The 17,736-nt window shown below is 68.6% G+C and overlaps 2 protein-coding genes across 7 annotated transcripts in view; both read left to right on the top strand.

Annotated features, from left to right (window-relative positions):
* The window catches only part of RGS12 (regulator of G protein signaling 12), a 121,847-nt gene extending 115,621 nt beyond the window's left edge, over positions 1-6,226 (top strand). For both annotated transcript variants that reach the window (XM_036852322.1, XM_036852321.1), the window contains one exon: positions 5,723-6,226. In XM_036852322.1, coding sequence (XP_036708217.1) covers positions 5,723-5,949 — 227 coding nt within the window. In that variant the 3' untranslated portion in view covers positions 5,950-6,226. The remainder of the gene's footprint in view (positions 1-5,722) is intronic.
* Positions 6,227-8,057: 1,831 nt separating this feature from the next.
* HGFAC (HGF activator) lies at positions 8,058-16,066 on the top strand. 5 transcript variants are annotated; one of them, XM_036852325.1, is made up of 14 exons: positions 8,058-8,225; positions 8,787-8,970; positions 9,122-9,218; positions 9,446-9,525; positions 10,175-10,297; positions 10,379-10,510; positions 10,655-10,765; positions 10,842-11,016; positions 11,261-11,346; positions 12,081-12,345; positions 13,921-14,060; positions 14,441-14,581; positions 14,683-14,831; positions 15,816-16,066. In XM_036852325.1, exons 1-14 carry the CDS (start codon positions 8,121-8,123, stop codon positions 15,996-15,998), a joined length of 1,971 nt encoding a protein of 656 aa, XP_036708220.1. In that variant the 5' UTR covers positions 8,058-8,120; the 3' UTR covers positions 15,999-16,066. The 5 variants fall into 5 exon arrangements, with proteins under 5 accessions (XP_036708220.1, XP_036708219.1, XP_036708221.1 ...); XM_036852324.1 differs by having other exon boundaries at positions 9,119-9,218; XM_036852326.1 differs by lacking the exons at positions 8,787-8,970; positions 9,446-9,525.
* The last annotated feature ends 1,670 nt before the right edge of the window (positions 16,067-17,736 follow it).

The raw sequence follows: 17,736 nt of genomic DNA, 5'->3' as shown, positions 1-17,736 counted from the left end.
CCCGGCGCTGAACTGTATCCTCGGGGTCCAGAGGGCAGGGTTCATCCAGACCTCCTGCTGATTCAGCTGCTGTGAGCTGTCTCCTAGGTGGTGGCCACCGTGGCCCCTCCGTGCAGGGCGAGAGGCACCGCGTGCTGATGCCGGCGGACCCTGGGGCGGGGAGCCGGGGCCGCGTCTGGGCCGTGCAGCCTGGGGCAGGTCGGGGGGCTGCCCGCAACACGTCCCCATGTGTGGAGGGTCCCCTCAGAGCTGTGCTGCGCCTGCACCCCGGCCCTTGGTCCCCAGCACCCTCGTACGGAGAGGCCTGTGAGTGCCCGATGCGGCCGAGGGATGGAGGTCTTTGAACGGCCGCGTGGCCCAGGCACGGAGCCTTCGCTGCGGGACGCAGCCTTCCGGTGTAGCCTGCCGTGGATTTGGTCCTAATCCCGGCCACCTTCCCCACTGTTACCTGTTTGGTTTCCAGCAAAACTCTGGGCATTGGTGGGCGTTGGTGGGCATTTTCCGTCCCGGGGAGGACCGGCTGGGTGGCGGTGTGAGTCCCCGGTCCCAGCAGCGCGAGCGTCAGGTTCCGAGGTCGGCGTCCACGGCCCTGCAGAGGGCGGGGCCGGCCTCAGGGCTCGCTCACCCAGCAGGCCAAGACCCCCTGTCCACGTAGGCAGACGTGGAGAGGGCGTGGGAGTCGCCCCAAAGGACACCTTCGTCCCAGGGGGAGAGAGGAGGTGTCTTCAGGGCTGACTGGTGGGCGGCCGGGCGGCCCCGGCCCAGCAGTCCCCCTCCCCCGGCCCTCAGGTGTCCTTGGGCTGGGCGGGTCCTCGCCTTGGCCCCGGGCTGAGCACTCAGCTGGACGCGGGAACCCCAGGTGCAGGGCTTGACCTTGTGGGACCTGCTGTCCCAGGAGGTGTCTGGTGCCCTTCCCGGGCCCTGGGCTCAGAGAACTGTCTCCGTAACCGCCCCTCCCTCTGTCCAGTGGGTGAGCACCACCCCGACCGCAGCCTCAGCCAGGCACCGGGCAGGCTTTCCCTCTCACTGCCGCCTGGCCGCCTGGGTCAGGGTCCTGGCCGGGCCTCTCCCGTCCCCCTCCTGCAGGAACGCGGCTGCCAGCAGGGCCACCCGCCCCTCCCTAGGAGTCCTCGCCACCAGGCCTGGCCCGGGGTCCCGGGGCCTCGGTGCAGAGCTGCTGCTCGCTGGACGGTCAGAGGTCGCCCGACTCGGGGGCCTCGTGCCACAGTGTGCAGGGTCCCCAGAGGCCCGTCCCGTTACCAGAGCGGGGTCAGCAGCCCCCGGCTCACTTCCTGGCAGGTGCGTGGAGCGCTCCCGCTTGCCAGGGGTCGCTGTAGCCTAGTAACTTGGTTTCCATGGGAACGGGGCTGGAGCGTTACCCAGGGGCCACACGCCCACGTAAGGGCCACACCCTTCACCTTGGCAGTGAAGGCAGCCAGACCACGTGCCCTTGGTTTGGCCGTTGGGTCCCAGGAGCCCCTCTGCACCTGGCTGCTCAGTGGTCAGCCACTCCCCCGCCCCCGGCCTGGACCCCCAGCCAGTCTCGGCGTGTCACACCTGGTCAGTCCCAGGTGAGGCAGAAGCCCTGGGCTGGGGACAGCAGCGGAAGCCCAGCTGTGCACGGGACAGCAGCCACAGGGGGGTCCAGCTGCCCGTCCCCTGGGGCGTCAGGGCCTCCTGGGAGAACCGTGCAGATCTCCCCAGCCCGGGCCCCAGCCTCTTGTGCCTGCACCGCTGCCCCGCCACTGCCAAGTTTGCACTTGTCCCTTCAGATGTCCCCTCTCTCCAGCAGAGCCCTGGCCCTTCTGTCTGGGCGGCCGGGGGACACCTCCACCGCGCACACCTGCCTTCTGGGCGGACAGCCCAGCCTCCCCAGCACAAACCGTGATGTGCACGTGGGAGGCTGCCTGGCCTTCTCGGGGTCACATTGGTGCCAGGGGGTCCCGGCGAAGGCAGCCCTCTGCCAGGGCTCTCTCCAGAGCCCCGCTTCCAGCGGAGCATGTTCTGGCGCTCCGGCCTTGCCCTGTTTAGAATGGACCCGAGTCCTGCTACATGTCTGGGGGTTTCTGCCCGCACCCGGCCCACTCCACAGGCCCCCACGGGCTTCCCAGGGCGGACCCAGCTGGCGCAGCACCCCGCCCCAGACCCCAGCACGGGTTGTGACAGCTCCATCCTCCTGGCTGCTCAGGCCGACGGCCCTGGGTCCCCCCTCGCGCGTCCATCCTCCTCGTGTCCCCTTCTCCGTGCGTCTCCCCCGTGTGCCCTGCGGCGGGTCTGCTCCGCCCGGCCCCTGGGTCTCTCAGAGTGGAAGCCACGGGCCGCCAGTGGCTGGCAGCGTGACCTCCCGCACCCCGACCTGGGGCCGGCACTGCTGCAGCCGCCGCCCGCGTCCCCTCCCCAGGCTCCGCCCGTCTGCACGCCTGCACTCGGTGTGGCCCCGTGACTGCCCGGTCACTGTCCCCCCCCTTACCCTGTGCTGCCGTGAGCGGGAGTCCTGGCACCCAGTAGGTGCTTAGTACAGGTCTGCTGAATGAGGAGCTTTGATTCAGCACCCAGGGAGAGCTGGAGACGGCCAAGGGGTCAGGCTGCACCCACCGCCCTGGCTCCACCACGCAGCCCCGCCCCCGCCGGGCCCAGGAGGACGGTCCTGACTCGGCCTGCACCTTCTCCCGATGTGGAGCCTTGAGGGCCAGGGCAGACCTGGCCGCCGGCCAGGGGCTGATAGGTGGGCTCTCGGGAGGGGCTCTTGGGGTCCCAATTGCCACGAGGCTCCAGCAGGGCACCCTGAGGGAGGGCCTGACTGTGCAGAGTTGGAATCAGCGGGGGGGCAGGGCCCGTGGTCCCTGGGGAGACGAGGGGTCAGCAGGGCAGCCTGAGGGGCGGGGGATGCGGCTCTGGCTCCGGCCCCGCGTGCGCGTGTCCGAGGGACGTGGGACGGAGGCCCGGGTGAGCTGGCGCCGGGAGCGAACCTCATGAACAGGGCAGACCCGGCTCCCTTCGGGAGCGGCGGGCCCCGAGGCCTGGAGGGTCCCCCGTGCTGCTGCCCCCGCCAGGAGAGCCAAGGGGAACTTCGGGAAGCTGGGAGGGCAGCCGCCCCGGGCAGGCCCTGGCACGGAGGCCGTGACGTCCGCCTGCCGCGCGGGGCTGGGCCCCTGACAGTGAGTCACAGGCCTGGGGCTGCCACTTCCTCAGGAGAGCAAGTCTGGGCGGGCAGGCAGGAAGGGCCTGGACCGCAGCCACCCTCCCTGTGACACGCCCGTCCCTGGCCCGTGGACGAGCTTCCCGTCCACAGAGGCAGGCGTCCCTCCCCATCCTGAGCGCACCCGAGCTGCCCAGGCGTCAGAGAGGCCCGTGGCTGAGGCCCCTCCCCCTTGCCGGCCTCTGTCCTCCTGGGGGGTCCAAATGGGGCTGGACAGGAAAGGGCCGTGCCCCTCAACCTGCATGGGGTCACGGGCCTCAATGCTCCAGACAAATGCCCCAGATGGGGACAGTTGTTTGAGGAGCAAAGCCCTGCCTCTCTCCACGGCCCCCAGTCCAAGCGCAGACCAGCCCCACCCCATCATCTGCTGGCCCTGGGAAGCCGCTGACAAGCAGGGGAGGGGTGGGTCCAGAAGGCCCAAGCTGAAGGTTTGTTAAATGACTAACAGACGGGCTGTCTGGAGCAGCTCCTAGTCATGGCTGCTGCACGTGGGCCCTTGGATCCCCAGAGACACCTTTTCCCGCCAGCGCTTCCCGCTGCTGCACCCAAACAGGGCGCCACGGCCGAGCAGCCCCTGTGAGGCCCTGAGTCAGGCCCATGCCCGTGGAGGCCCGGGAAAGGCTCCTGCTGCCACCTCCGTTAGATAGATCAGAGGGGACGCAAGCCCCTCTCGCAGGCTCGGACCTGCCCCGGGGTTCTGGGGGCCACAGAGCAGCTCCTGCAAGGGGAAGCAAGGCTCCTGACCCCCACGGCCGTCCCCACTCCCGCACGTAGGCCTCAGACCCACGCGGGGAGCAGAGTCTTCACCTCCACCAGCCAGGCCCGGGAGGGGCGGTCAGCGGAGCAGGACCCTGTGTCCCTGTGCCTGGACTCCTCCTCCAGCCTGCCCACTGGGAGCCCGGGGCTGGGGCTCCCCCTGCACCCCAGGCACCTGAGGGTCCCTGGCTCCCAGGCTCCCAGACACGCCAGCCTCCCCCCTACACCTGGCCACACCAGGGCCTGGGGCTCTGCCTGGCCCCTGGCCCCGGGGCGAGCCCTGGGGGGGCTCGGTGGAGGGAGCCGAGGCTGAGGGTGCCTGCCGAGCGCCCTGTGCCCTGCCCCCACCGACCTGGTTCCTGGGGACTGCACCTCTGTCCCCCAGGGGCCCCCCCGGGGACCAGCCATGGTGACAGCACAGGGACAGCCTGCTGGGGTGGTTGGCAGGGAGGTGTGGCTGCCCAGCCCGGGATCTAAAAGCTTCCAAGGCAGTTTCAGGCAGCCTGGAACTCCTGGGGCCTAGGTGGGGACTTGAAGGCAGAGGCCTGGCTGACCACTGAGCAGCCTGGAACGGGGCAGGCGGTAGGGTAGGGTGGAGCAAGGGGCACTCGGCCTGGGGTGTTGCTGATGGGGTAGGAGAGCGTGAAGGACTCAGAGTTTGTGAGGCTAAAGAGGTAGGCCCGGGTCAACCGGCAGGTGGACAACCGCATGGCCAGGTCGCGAGGGCCCTGGGGGGCATCGGCGGTGGGGCTCAGGCCCCTGCCCCGCTTGGAGCCGCAGCCCTCAGAGACACCAGGCGGCGAGTTCTGTGGATGGAGACCCAGAGTGCTGAGGGTCCAGCCCCGTCTGGAGCAACCCACACCCAGTGCTTGGTCCTCCCTCGGCCCAGCAGCATGCCTCCCCCTGGAGCCCCTCCCCGATGGCCCCTTGGCTGCAGACAGCCCCCCGAGGAGGAGTGGAGGGGCCCGGCCCTGAACCTGAGCTGCGGGACGGGCCATGGGGGTGTCTGAGAGGCGCAGCGGATGTGGCTGGGAGGTTTCTCACGAGACCGTCCCCCACATGGCCCTCCTCGGCCACCCCCCACCCCAGGGGCGACTGTATCCCGCTAAGGGGCCCTGGGACCCCCCCGCCCCAGCTCCTCCGCCATCTCAGCGCCCACCGAGAGGCACCACGTGCTCCTTCCCGCGACGCAAACCCACGCACAGCCACGCACCCCTTCCCCCCGCCCCGCCCTGGCGAGGGGCAGCGCGGTGTCGTCTGGGGGCGGGTGCCCCTGATGCACCCAGAGAGAGTGAGGAGGAGGTGGCGGGGCGAGGCCGGGCGTCGGTGGGGAGCTGCAGGGGCTCGGGTGCCGCCCGGCCTGTGAGCTCCTCCCCAGAGGGGGCCCCAGCTGGGCGGACAGCACCCTAGTGGGTGGGCCGTCCCCACTGTCCTGGCTGCGCCGGGCGAGGACAGGGTGCAGGTGTCCCCGTGACAGGTGAGGGGCCGCGCCGGTCCCACCACACGGAACCTGGGCCCTGCGCCCCCAGACCCCCTCCCCCAGCTTGCTCCCCTGCAGCCTGCAGCTCCCTCGGCCTGGGACCCTCCCTGCTGCAGAGGGCTCCCTGCGCCAGGCCCGGGGGGCCCCAGGTCGGAGGTCGCCTGCCCCTGGGATGCACGTGGGGGTCTCAGGAGCCCCTTGCCACCGTCTGTGCCAGGAGGGTGGGGTGGGGTCTCCAGCCCAGGGTGGGCAGACAGGTGACAGCCTCTCTCTTCTCCCTGCGGCAGGAGGTGGGGCCCGAGGCAGCCGAGGCCTCCCAGTCAGCACGATCGTCGACGTGGACCGTGTGGCTGGCTCAGCACCTGGGCTGGGCAGCAGCGTCCCGGGGGTGTGGACGGGCCCCCGGAGGTCACGGGCCAGCGGGACCCCGACATCAGACCGCCCCGGCCTGAGCCCCGTCCTGGGGGGACCCACCAAGCCCAAGGCCGGCCCACACCACGCCACCTTCGTCTGAGGCTGCCGCCCGCGGACCCGACCCTGCCCGCCGTCCCTCCCTCCCGACCCGGCGTCCGAGCCGCCTGCCTGGACACACACATGGAGAGCAAAGATCCCGAAGGGGCAGCCCAAGCCTATCTCGAGGGCCTCGGACGGGCCTCCTCAGCCACTCCTGGGGGCCGAACCAGCAGAGGGCGGGGAGGGTCCTGGCCCCGGACACTCACCAGCGTTGGCTCAGGGCTCCCCGGCCCCCGCCCCAGCTCCCGCTCGGCATCCAGCCTTCCCGCAATAAAGCGTCTTTGAGGACCGGGTCGTCGGCCTCGTGCCTGGTCCTGGGGCCCGGACCCTGCCCTCAGGGAGCCGTTGTTCCCGTGGCCCTGTGCGTGTATCGGCAGGGGGCTGGGGAGAGCCGGCTCTCGGGGGTGAGGTCAGAGGTGGGCAGGGAAATAAGGCTGGCCTAGCGGGGCGTGAGGCCTAGCCTGTGGGCAGTGGGACGTGGTCCTGCCCCGTCCAGGGCCCTGGTCTTGTCCACGTCACAGCGCCTCCTGCAGCTCAGTGCAGGGGCTCCTCTTGGGGTGGCCGCCGGTGGGGGCAGAGCCTGGCCTGGGGACCCTTCAGGCCACTCTGACCCAACCCCCTGCCCTTGGCCTCATTTAGAGAGGTGGTCTGGCAGGGCCTCTCTGTGGAGGGACCGTCTCAGGGGAAGCCTGACTGCCCTGCCCAGGAGGCCTGGGAAAGAGCGTCAGCCTGTGCAGAGGTCCTGAGGCTTGAGCGAGCCGGGAGGGGACGGGGTGGCAGGCCAGGCCAGTGGGCAGGGCAGATAGAGACGGTGCCATCGGCCCAGGTGCCTCGGCGGAACCCCGGCGCTGAGCTGCTGAATGCTGAGGGGCCCCCGGCACCCCTCCCTCCTCCGAGATGCACGTCAGGCTTGTCAGAAGGGCCCTAGACCTGAGGGCGCCCTGGGCCGCTGGGGCTGCTCTGCACGCTCCTGGGGGGCTGTGCTCTGAGCTGGGGGTGCCCGCGTGGAAGAGAGGGGCCGGCACCCACCGTGTGCCAAGCTGGGTGCCCACTCAGTTTCTGCTCTCCCTCCGTCTGCACAGGGGAAACCGGGGGCCCAGAGAGAGTGCGATTTGGGGGTGCACAGTGAGACAGCTGCAGTGCCAGGCCCATCCCCAGGCCAGCCCTTCTCTCCGCCCCGTGCAGGCAGCTGAGCTGACTCATGGGGACTGGGCCACCCACCCCACCCCCCGCCGCCTCCGCGGCCCCTCAAATTGCAGAAGAGTTTCCCGTGGCAGCTCTGCCTGCAGCCGCAGTCACGAACCACGGGGCCAGCTGGGGCGACAACTGTGGCCGCATCCGGGGGGCGACACCCCAGTATCCGTTCACAGACCTGGGCAGGACCCCAAGCCAGGTCTCTGTGGCCCTGGTGCCTGGCCAGGGCTTGGGATGGGGAGGAGGGCAGCCCAGGACAGAGGTGGGATGGCACGGGTGGTCCTGGCTACGATGGGGAAGCCCAGGGGTGAGAGGGCTTCCTGAGGGGGTGCCCCAGCGGGTCCAGGAGCAGTGGGGGAGGGGAGCTAGGACAGCAGGCAGGGCTCTGGTATTGCCCACCTCCTCCGCTCCACTCCCCCTCCCCCCGGAGGCCCCACCCCAGGCTCGTCCTGGGAGGCACAGGCAGAAGTGCTGCAGAAAAGGGCGGCAGAGATCCCTGTCCTGGGGGGCACTGTGTGCAACGGTGCACACACCCTCCTCTCTGTGCCTGGCCTCTTGCTGGCCAGGGGGCCACACCCCATGCTCCAGGCCTGGGCCCTCAAAAGGGCTCAGCATCTGTAGGTGCTCTGGTTAGTATAGCTCACAAATAGACAGTGGCCAGCCCTGTGGGCAGGTAGGGACCGGAAGCTGGGGCTGTGGGGGTCCAGGCCCCTTCCTGCCGTGTCATCCTGGAAGACTTCCTGGAGGAGGCGTCGCAGCTGAGATTCGAGGACATTGTCAGGTCCAGGACCAGCACGGCTGAGGCCAGAGGGGACGGCTGGCTCAGGCAGGGTGAGCTGGGCAGCAGACATGGGGGACGTGTAGGCCTGGCACGGGAGGCACCCGGGGTTAATCATTTCCAGGCGGCCTTGACCCCCACCTGCCCTGGCCACTCCGCTCCCGCCTCCTGCCGCTCCTCACGCCAGCCCAGGAGGAGCCATGGGGCGCTGGGCCGGGGTCCCCAGCCCCTGCCCACCACTTGGGCTGTCCCTGCTCCTGCTGCTGCTGCTGGTGCCTCGAGGGGCTCAGCCCCAGGCTGGCAGGGTGAGCACTGACCCCACCGCACTGTGATCATGGGCTCTCCGTGCCCACTCTGGGTCCTGGGGCTGAGGCCAGGGCAGGGTGTGGGGTGGGTGAAGGGCCCAGTGTGGCGACAGCCAGCCTGCCGGGGGGGAGGTGGGCGTGCTGGGCTGGCCTGGGGGACAGGGGGCCTGGGGATCCAACTTGCTGGCCCCCACCCAGGGCCATGGAGACTGTTCGCCTCTCTGGGCCTCTGCTGGGTCCACGTGTTTGAGGTGGGGGTGGGGGGGGGGTGCCTCTGAAGGCCTCGCAGCTGCTCTTGTCCGTCCCCCAGAACAGACCCCCGGGGTTCGAGCCTGGAGGGCGGTGGTGCCAGCCTGGCAGACCCTGAGCCAGCTCAGCCTGACTCCTTGGACTCGGTGGGAGGGGAGAGGACAGAGTCCAGCTGAGGCCTTGGGACAGCCAGTGTCCCCTGGTCCCTACTCCAAGACCTCAGGGCCCCAATATGGAAACTGAGTCAGGGCCTGAGTGTGAGGGGGGTCCATCCCACACCGACCCCATCACAGGCCTCTCGGCTCTTCCTAGAACCAAACGGAACCCCCAGAATATAACGCCACAGTGACCCCTGGGACTCCCGCGATCCCCGTAACCTCGGTGACCCCCAGGACCCCAGCCACAGCGACAGCGCCCAAGGCAGAGGGACCCCATGGTGGGGGGCTTATCCACCTGCCCAGGGCAGCCCCCTCCAATAGCAGCCCTAGGGACACAGGTGGGTCAGGAAGGCTTCTTGGAGGAGGTGGCAGGCTACACCTAGATGGGGGGTCTGGAGGAACACAGCAGCACCTAGGGAGTGGGGTATGTGATGGGGGTTGGGAGGTGACCAGCGCGGGAGCCCTTGACCCCTGTGTCTCCTCTAGCAGTGCTCACCGAGGCCGGGCAGCCCTGCAGGTTCCCCTTCCGCTATGGCGGCCGCATGGTCCACTCCTGCACTACAGAGGGCAGCGCCCACAGGAAGTGGTGGGTCCCAGTCCCCACGCCCCGTGTCCACCCTGGAGACGCTGCTGCTGCCTGCCCTCTGGACCCCACACCGAGCCTGGCACACAGCAGATGTAGTGAATGAATGAATGAGGGAGTGAATGGGAGAGAGCCCCAGAGTGGTCAGCGTGGGTCCCTGCGTGAGTCGGGGTTAGGGTGGGCGGGTCTCTGGCCTGGGACCCCCACGTCACCGCATGCATCACCCCCAGGTGTGCCACGACTCACAACTATGACCGGGACAGGGCCTGGGGCTACTGTGTGCAGGCTTCCACTCCCCGGGAGGGCCCAGGTGGGTGCCGGGGGTCTGGACCTGAGTGCAAGCTAGGAAGGGGCTGGGCCGGGGGTGGCGGTGAGCTTGAAGGGCGTCAGAGCTGACCTGGGGCTGGGGTCCTGCCTGGTGTGCAGGAGGGAGCTTCGGGGTTCATCCCACTGCAGGCCTCGGGGCCTGCAGGAGTGGGGAGTGGGGAACACCCTGCCCCGCAGGGTCCTGCCGTCTCTGGGGGCCACATAGCTGCTTTGGCCATTGCCAGGGTCAAAGCGCCCCCTGGTGGTCAGGCTGGGCCCTGCGGCTGCACAGGAACAGCCCTGGACATGGAGAGGGCCCAAGGGGTCCGCAGGGTGTGGTGCTGGCAGCCCCGCTTACAAGGGTCCCAGGGCACACGGAAGAGGACTGCGCTGCCTGATGGGGGTCGGGCTTTCAGGGTGCTGGATACAGAGCCAGAGGCCCACTTGCCTGGGGTCTGAGAGCTGGGCAGAGGATGTGGTGAGGAGGGGGAAGGCCTGCGCTCACTCCCAGGGCACGTACACACCAAGGAACCCAGGAGGGGCATCTTTAAGGTGGCGGGCCCTCGTCAATCAGGGAGAGTCACGGCGTGGGGAGGGGGTCACGAGGCCTGGCCGGGCTCTCAGACACACCCCTCCGTGCTGCGTGTGCCCAGCTGCCCCGGATCCCTGTGCCTCTAGCCCCTGCCTCAACGGGGGCTCGTGCTCCAGCACCCAGGACCCCGAGTCGTACCACTGCACCTGCCCCGTGGCCTTCACCGGCAAGGACTGCGGCACGGGTGAGCGGGGTGGAGGGCTGCAGGGCAGGGGGGGCGCCTGCCGCACGCGCGGGGAGCAGGGGCTCACTGTGCCGCCCCCAGAGAAATGTTTTGACGAGAGCCGCTACGAGTACCTGGAGGTGGGCGATCGCTGGGCCCGCGTGCACCGGGGCCGAGTGGAACAGTGCGAGTGTGTGGGGGGCCAGGTCCGGTGCCAGGGCACCCGCCACACAGGTACGGGGGGGGCGGGGCGGGCCGTATGGCTGGGCCTCCCACCCGGGGAAGGGGCTCGTCCAGGGCCACCCAGAGACGGGCACCGGGTGGGAACCAGGCCCTGCCCCTGCCCCTCGAGGCCCAGCTTCTGAGCCCTCCCCCCAGTTTGTCTGAGCAGCCCCTGCTTGAACGGGGGCACCTGTCACCTGATCGTGGCCACCGGGACCACCGTGTGCGCCTGCCCCCCAGACCACGCCGGGCGGCTCTGCAACATTGGTGAGTCGCTCGGCTTCGGAGCTGTGTGGCCCCGCGTCCTGGGGCCCAGGCTCACCGCGCACCGTGCCGCCCACAGTGCCGGCCCAGCCCTGCTTCGTGGGGAGCGGCACCGAGTACAGAGGTGTGGCCAGCACGGCGGCCTCGGGCCTCAGCTGCCTGGCCTGGAACTCCGACCTGCTCTACCAGGAGCTGCACGTGGACTCTGTGGGCGCCGCGGCCCTCCTCGGCCTGGGGCCCCACGCCTACTGCCGGTCAGCACTGGGCGGGCAGGGCCTGTCCCTGGGTCCTGACCCCTCGGCTTGGGAGGCTGCGCAGCGAGAGGAGCCCAGGGCCAGGGATCGGAACCACCTGCAGAAGGGGCCAAAGGCTGTGGGGTGGGGGTGGGCAGAATGCCAGGAGCCGCACCCAGCTAGGGGTCGCCAGCTCCCTCCTCCCACCCGTCACTGAGGGGCCGTGACTGACTGCCCTGCCCACCTGCTTCTCCCTGCACCCCAGGAACCCGGACAAGGACGAGAGGCCCTGGTGCTACGTGGTGAAGGACAGCGCGCTCTCCTGGGAGTACTGCCGCCTGGCAGCCTGCGGTGCGCGCAGCTGGTGGCGGGTCGGAAGCAGCAGGGTGGGGGCAGCGCCGGCCCCGCCCCCGCTGAGATCACCACGGTTCCCCCCGTGGCCCAACCCACTCCACCCGCATGCCAGGCCTCCTCTCTCCGGAGGACCACGGCCCCATCGGAGAGATGGGGAAACTGAGGCTCACCAGAGCAGGGCTGGTCCAAGGCCACGCAGTGGGTTGACACCAGAGGTCAGAGCAGGCAAGTTGGTCGCTGGGTCCTCTGGGTGGTCCAGCCGGGCTGCACTGTGCCAGGATGGTCCCCAGAGACAGAGAAGTGTGGGTGCATGTGGATAATGTGAGTACCCTGGGGTCAGACCCTGGGAGTGGGCTGCTCCGTGAGGCCAGCCCGCCCCCTGGCCCCATGCCCCAGGGCTCTCTGACCATCCCGAGTTGGCTCTGGGGTCCCAGGCTGCTGGGAAGGACATGAATACCTGCCAGGTGTGCCAGGCCGCCCTGGTTCCCACAAAGCCTTGTGACTGGGTACGGTTCTCCCCATCCTGCAGATAAGGAAACTGAGGCTCAGATTAAGTCACGTGCCCACAGGGACAGAGCTGGGGACCCTCTTTCAGACGAGCTGCCTAGGCTGGGGCAGGAGGCAGGTGAACGGCGGGGGACCTGAGGATGGTGGACGCAGCCAGGACCCTCTCTGGCCTGGGGTGTGCAGAAGGGACACGGGGGGTGTGACCCGGTGATCTGTGTTCCCAGAATCCCTTGCCAGAATTCAGCCCCCGCCCACCGAGGCCCTGCTGAGCCTGCCTGGGCCCGCGGCAGCTGGACCAGCCGGACGCCAGAGCTGTGGCAAGAGGCACAAGAAGAGGAGCTTCCTACGGCCACGCATCATCGGCGGCTCGTCCTCGCTGCCCGGCTCCCACCCCTGGCTGGCCGCCATCTACATCGGGAACAGCTTCTGTGCAGGGAGCCTTGTCCACACCTGCTGGGTGGTGTCTGCCGCCCACTGCTTCTCCAACAGGTGAGCGGCTCTGGCCCCAGTGTCCATGACCCCTGCGCCATCCCTCAAACCATCCACCTCTCCACCCACCGCTATCTAGGCCTCCGCCCACCCACCCGGCCATACACCCATCATCCACTCTCCACCCGCCACCCATCTACGCACCCACCCGCCTGTCCTAACCATCACCCATGTGTCCCCACGTTCCGCCACCTACCCGTGTAAACCCCGTCCTTTGGTCCCTCCGTTCCCCGTTGCCCCTCTGACTCAGGTGGGACTCAGCGCTCAGCCCAGTGGTGGGCATGGAGACTGCCGGGACCCGCCCCATTCCTGCCCCGGGGTGCTGTCCCTGTCCCTGCCCGTGTTGCCGCCCAGCCCTGGTCCTCGCCCCGGGAGCTCCAGGTCTCCCCGCTCAGGGAGGGGCGGGGCGGGGCGGGGCGGCCAGCGCGTGCGCGGCAGGGCGGTGGGTGTGGCCCGTGCCTCGCAAGGCCCGCCCCTTCCGGCCCCGCCCCCCGCCCAGACCGAGCTGGTGGCACCGTGGGGCGCAGGGAGCCCGAGGCCCCGCCCAGTCGGCGGGCTACCGGAGCGGAGGGCTGGCTGGGGCTGGCGGCTGGGGGAAGGATCAGGGGTGCGAGGCCCACTCCCACACCCCAGGGGTGGGGGGCAGCGAGCTCAGAGCAAGAAAGGCCAGCCCGTCCCCCGCTCCTCACGGCTGTGATGGGAACAAGGCTCTGCCGTAGGGAGTGGGGGGCTCTCTCTGGGGGGGGTTCAGTGGGAAGGAACGGGCCTGACAGTGGCATCCCAGGGAGTGGGACGTGAGCGGGGTCTGGGGACTTGGCAGCGTGAGAGTCCGACGGTGAGTCCCCACCAGTCACCCCGGGGACTGCAGCGTAGGGGTGGGGGGCAGTGGGCACAAGTCCTGCCCCGTGCTGACCGCTGTGTGACCTGTGAAACAGGACCCCTGAGGCCTCCCCAGTATGGATGGGATGGGGGTGGTTAAGAGGCTGGAGGAGGGGAGCAGGCATCCTCTGCTGACATCCAGGGAGGGGCTGGGGAGGGCCAAGCTGGATGGAGGTGCCCGTCCCCTGTGGGCTGGACCCCAGCACCCTGGTCCCTGGCCCGGGCCAAGCAGGGCTGGTGGAGGTGGGTGGGACAGGGCATTCGTGTGCAGGTGCGGGGGGGTGAGGGGAGTGCTCAGGCTCCTGGACCCACAGGTGACTTCACAGGAGACGTGCCCCTGTAGCAGGGGCGTGGGGCAGGACCGGTGCCCAGAGCTGGGATCCGCACCAACGCGGGCGCATTTCAGCGCAGACCCCACCTAGACCTGCACAAGGCCCCCCAGGGCCACTCATGCCGCTGCCTTAGAGGCGGTGCTGCCAGGACGGGGGCTGTGGCCCTAGCTCCCCACTCCCTACCGCACTACGGCCCACAGCCCAGCCCCTGCTCAGGTCTCTCCCAGGGCCTGGGGGGGGGGCGGGGGCCCTGCACAGCGTCACCCTCCTGGGGTTGTCTACCGGATGCTCTGTCCCCGTGGGTAGGGGGCGAGCTGACCTCAGGGGCCCGAGGGTCATGCTGCCACCAGCTCCCACTGCACAGCCCCCCCAGGGAAAGTGTCTCTGTGGTCCTGGGCCAACACTTCTTCAACCGCACGACGGACGTGACGCAGATGTTCCGCATAGAGAAGTACATCCCGTACCCCCTGTACTCAGTGTTCAACCCCAGTGACCATGACCTCGGTGAGGCTCGGGACCGGTGCTGTGTGCTCTGTGCACACCCAGGGCCAGAGCCAGGAGAGAGGCTGGGAGTGGGTGCCAGGCAGGGGAGGGTCCTCAGACACTCAGGGGACGGGTGGGAGGGAGGGGGAGGGGGAGGAGAGGCAGAGTGGGGAAGGGCAGGGGGGAGGGCAGCTAGAGCGCCTGGTGTGGCCGAGTGGCCTTGGCCTGGCTGGAGGAAACCCTGGCTGGCCAGCCTTGCTGGCCCTCCTGTTGCCTCCTGGGCCTCCCAGGCCACAGCCCCTCTGCCCGGCGGGGCTGGGCCCCGTGTGACTCAGCAGCCACCTTTGGCCCATCGTGGGCCCCCGTGCCGCAGGCTGAGCCCCGGCCTCTCTCCCGTGCAGTCCTGATCCGGCTGGAGAAGAAGGGGGAGCGCTGTGCTGTCCGTTCCCAGTTCGTCCAGCCCATCTGCCTGCCTGAGCCCGGCAGCGCCTTCCCCGCTGGGCACAAGTGCCAGATTGCGGGCTGGGGCCACCAGGATGAGAGTGAGTGGGGTGGGCGCACGGGGCCAGCGTCGTGCCCCCGGGGAGCAGCGGCCCGGCCCTGCAAGCCTCGCCCAGGCTGAGTGCCCCCTGTCGGCCGTCAGATGTGAGTGGCTACTCCAGCTTGCTGCGGGAGGCCCTGGTCCCCTTGGTCGCCGACCGCAAGTGCAGCAGCCCGGAGGTGTACGGGGCAGACATCAGCCCCAACATGCTGTGCGCCGGCTACTTCGACTGCAGGTCTGACGCCTGCCAGGTGAGCCAGGACGGCCGCCCCGGGAGCTCAGAGCCAAAAGGGACAGACCCGCAGGGCCAGCCGGGAGCCCAGGCAGAAGGCCCATCTCCCGGTTGGTGGCACCCCCAGGATGGGCGCTCGCTATTGCTGGAGGCCCGGGGGCCGGGAGTGGGGTCTCTGCTCACAGGGGGCGGGGATTGAGGCCCGGGAGGGGCTGGATCCCAAAGCCCAGGCTCGTGCCAGCTGTCCAGCCAAGGGCAGGGCTGTCCACGTGACGTCAAAGGCCAAACCCCTTTTCACCCAGAGTTCCCCCAAATGGGCTCAAGCGATCAGCCGATCCCAGCGTCCCGTTTATCAAGGGCTCCTCAGGGGGCTGCACATCAGTGCTGAGCTGGAGAAGCTGCTTTACTCCCCATTTTTATAGGTGGGGAGACTGAGGCCCAGAGAGGTCTGCTCACTCTTCCCAGGTCACACAACTCACAGGTGGCAAAGGGTCGGGGCTCGACACTCGACCACGTGGTACAGCAAGCGCCCTGGGGGAAGTCAGGGTGGCTTCATGGAGGAAGGGGCGCTGACACTTGCCCCAGGGGGTGAATAGGGGTTTGCCAGGTGGCAAAGAGGGTGTTTCCAGCGGGGAATATCCTCTGCTGGAGCGCGGGGCTGCCTGGTGCGCGTGGGGTGCGTGCTGGTGGGCGGGGGGGAGCCAGCTGGAGGACGCCGCTGGTTGTGGAGACGAGAGGAAGCCGCAGCAACCCACTGCTGGGAGGACGCCCTGTCTCTGCGGCTGGGGGAAGCGGGACAGCTCGCTTACTTGGAATACCCATGTCATCTGTGCCCAAGCTCTCGGGAAGCCCACCTCGAGGGCTGACCGCTCTGGAGGCATGTTCCGGGTTGGGGCGAGGGACCCTGGGGTGAGGGGGTGGTGGACTGTTTCATGGGTGTCGAGGAGCTGAGCCGTGGGTCTCCCGAGCTGGGCCCCAGGCTCTGACCGGCCGCTCTGCGCAGGGGGACTCAGGCGGGCCCCTGGCCTGCGAGAAGAACGGCGTGGCCTACCTGTACGGCCTCATCAGCTGGGGTGACGGCTGCGGGCAGCCCAACAAGCCCGGCGTCTACACCCGCGTGGCCAGTTACGTGGACTGGATCAGAGACCGGATTCGGCCCCCCAAGCGGCCTGTGAATCCCTCCTGAGACCACCCCTGGGGACATCGTGCCTCCTGCCGTTCCCTCCTCACTGGCAATAAACATGTTTCCAAAAAGACCCCGGCCCACACTGCCTGTCCCGCTGCCGCCAGCTCAGCCTTCCCCGCCCCCAGGCCGTGACCCCCGACCCAGCTTTGTGGATGCTGTGGCTTCAGGGCTGGGGGCCCCAAACCAGCACCCCAGCTGCTCAGAGGAGAAGGGAGCCTGTGACCCCACAGGGAGGGTCTGGCCCCATGGCCTGGGCAGTCAGGACAGGGGATCCAGACTAGACCTTCGCCAGAGCAAGAGCTGTCCCCAGCCAGACCCCTCTCAGACCCTCCCGCAGGCAAGTGGGGCTTGGGTCCGGGCACCCTGGGCTGTCCCACGGCAGGGCATGCTAGAACTTAAAGACAGGTTATTTGGAAAACCCCTGGCTATCATTTTGCTTCAAGAAGGCAGCCCGCCCGACTGCAGCTCTCCCTCAGCCGTGTCTTCTAGGCGGGGAAAACTGGAGACTTCCTCTGAAGGAAACCAGGGGAAGAGAGGAGCCCAAGTGCCAGAGTGAGTGGAGGGTAGTGGGTTGTGCCAGCCAGGCAAGACACTGTGGGGATGGAATCTGAGATGCCCGAAGGGCCCAGAATCCTGGGCCAGAGGAAGCAGCACATGCAAAGGTCCTGAGATACGAGGCTGGTAGTGGCTTATTTATTTATTTATTTTATAAATTTGTTTATTTGTTTATGTATTTATTGGCTGTGTTGGGTCTCCGTTGCTGCGTGTGGGCTTCCTCTGGTTGCAGTGAGCGGGGGCTACTCTTCGTTGCGGAGCACGGGCTCTAGGCGTGCAGGCTTCAGTAGTTGTGGCACGCGGGCTCAGTAGTTGTGGCTCGCGGGCTCTAGAGCGCAGGCTCAGTAGTTGTGGCGCACGGGCTTCGTTGCTCCGCGGCATGTGGGATCTTCCCGGACCAGGGCTCGAACGCGTGTCCCCTGCATTGGCAGGTGGGCTCTTAACCACTGCGCCACCAGGGGAGCCCCTGGTAGTGGCTTATTTGAATCAAAGTAAGGAAGTGTGGCTGAGGCCAAAGAGGGTGGGGTTGTGTGTGTGGGGGGGATGGGCTGTAGTGAGGTGCTGGGGTGTCCCAAGTGTCCCTGATGGGACAGCAGGGTGGGGGTGTGATGACATTTGTGGTCAGGAGAAGAGGCCTGGGTGTATGGGGGTGGGTCAGAGCGGTGCCCGGCGCTGGGTGCCCTGGGGAGCTGGGACCCCTGGTCTCAGGGAGGGTCAGGAAGAGGGTGGCATTCAGCGCCCCCAGCCCCAGCCCCACCCATCCTGCTCTGGGCATGGGGCCCCTGCCCAGAGCAGCCCAGAGGGTGGGGTCCTTCTCCCCACAGTCCCTACTCCCCTCTGCTGTCATCTCCACAGCCCCACCTGGACCGGGTCTCGCCGCCTGTCCCGGTGACACGCCAGGGCTTCCTCCATGTCACCCCCCCATCTGGGAGCCTACCCCCAGTCTCTGTGTGGTCTGACTCCACCTGCCTCCAGCCCCTCCTCTGCCCCCCAACTGCACTCTGACCACTCCGGCCTCCTTGTGTCCGTGAAACTGACCAGGGCCCTTGCTGACGCTGCTGCCACTGCTGCCTAGAACATTCTCTCCCGTACCGCCCCTCCCCCTTCACTCAGCCTTTGGAGCCCTGAGAGGCCTGACCTGTCGGGTCCTTTCCCAGTCACTCTCCGTGGTCACGCGAGAGTG

The sequence above is a fragment of the Balaenoptera musculus genome, chromosome 5, assembly GCF_009873245.2.
Source record: "Balaenoptera musculus isolate JJ_BM4_2016_0621 chromosome 5, mBalMus1.pri.v3, whole genome shotgun sequence".
Taxonomy (NCBI): domain Eukaryota; kingdom Metazoa; phylum Chordata; class Mammalia; order Artiodactyla; family Balaenopteridae; genus Balaenoptera; species Balaenoptera musculus.
The sequence above is the reverse complement of the archived record's forward strand: the minus strand, read 5'-3'. Positions and strand labels throughout refer to the sequence as shown.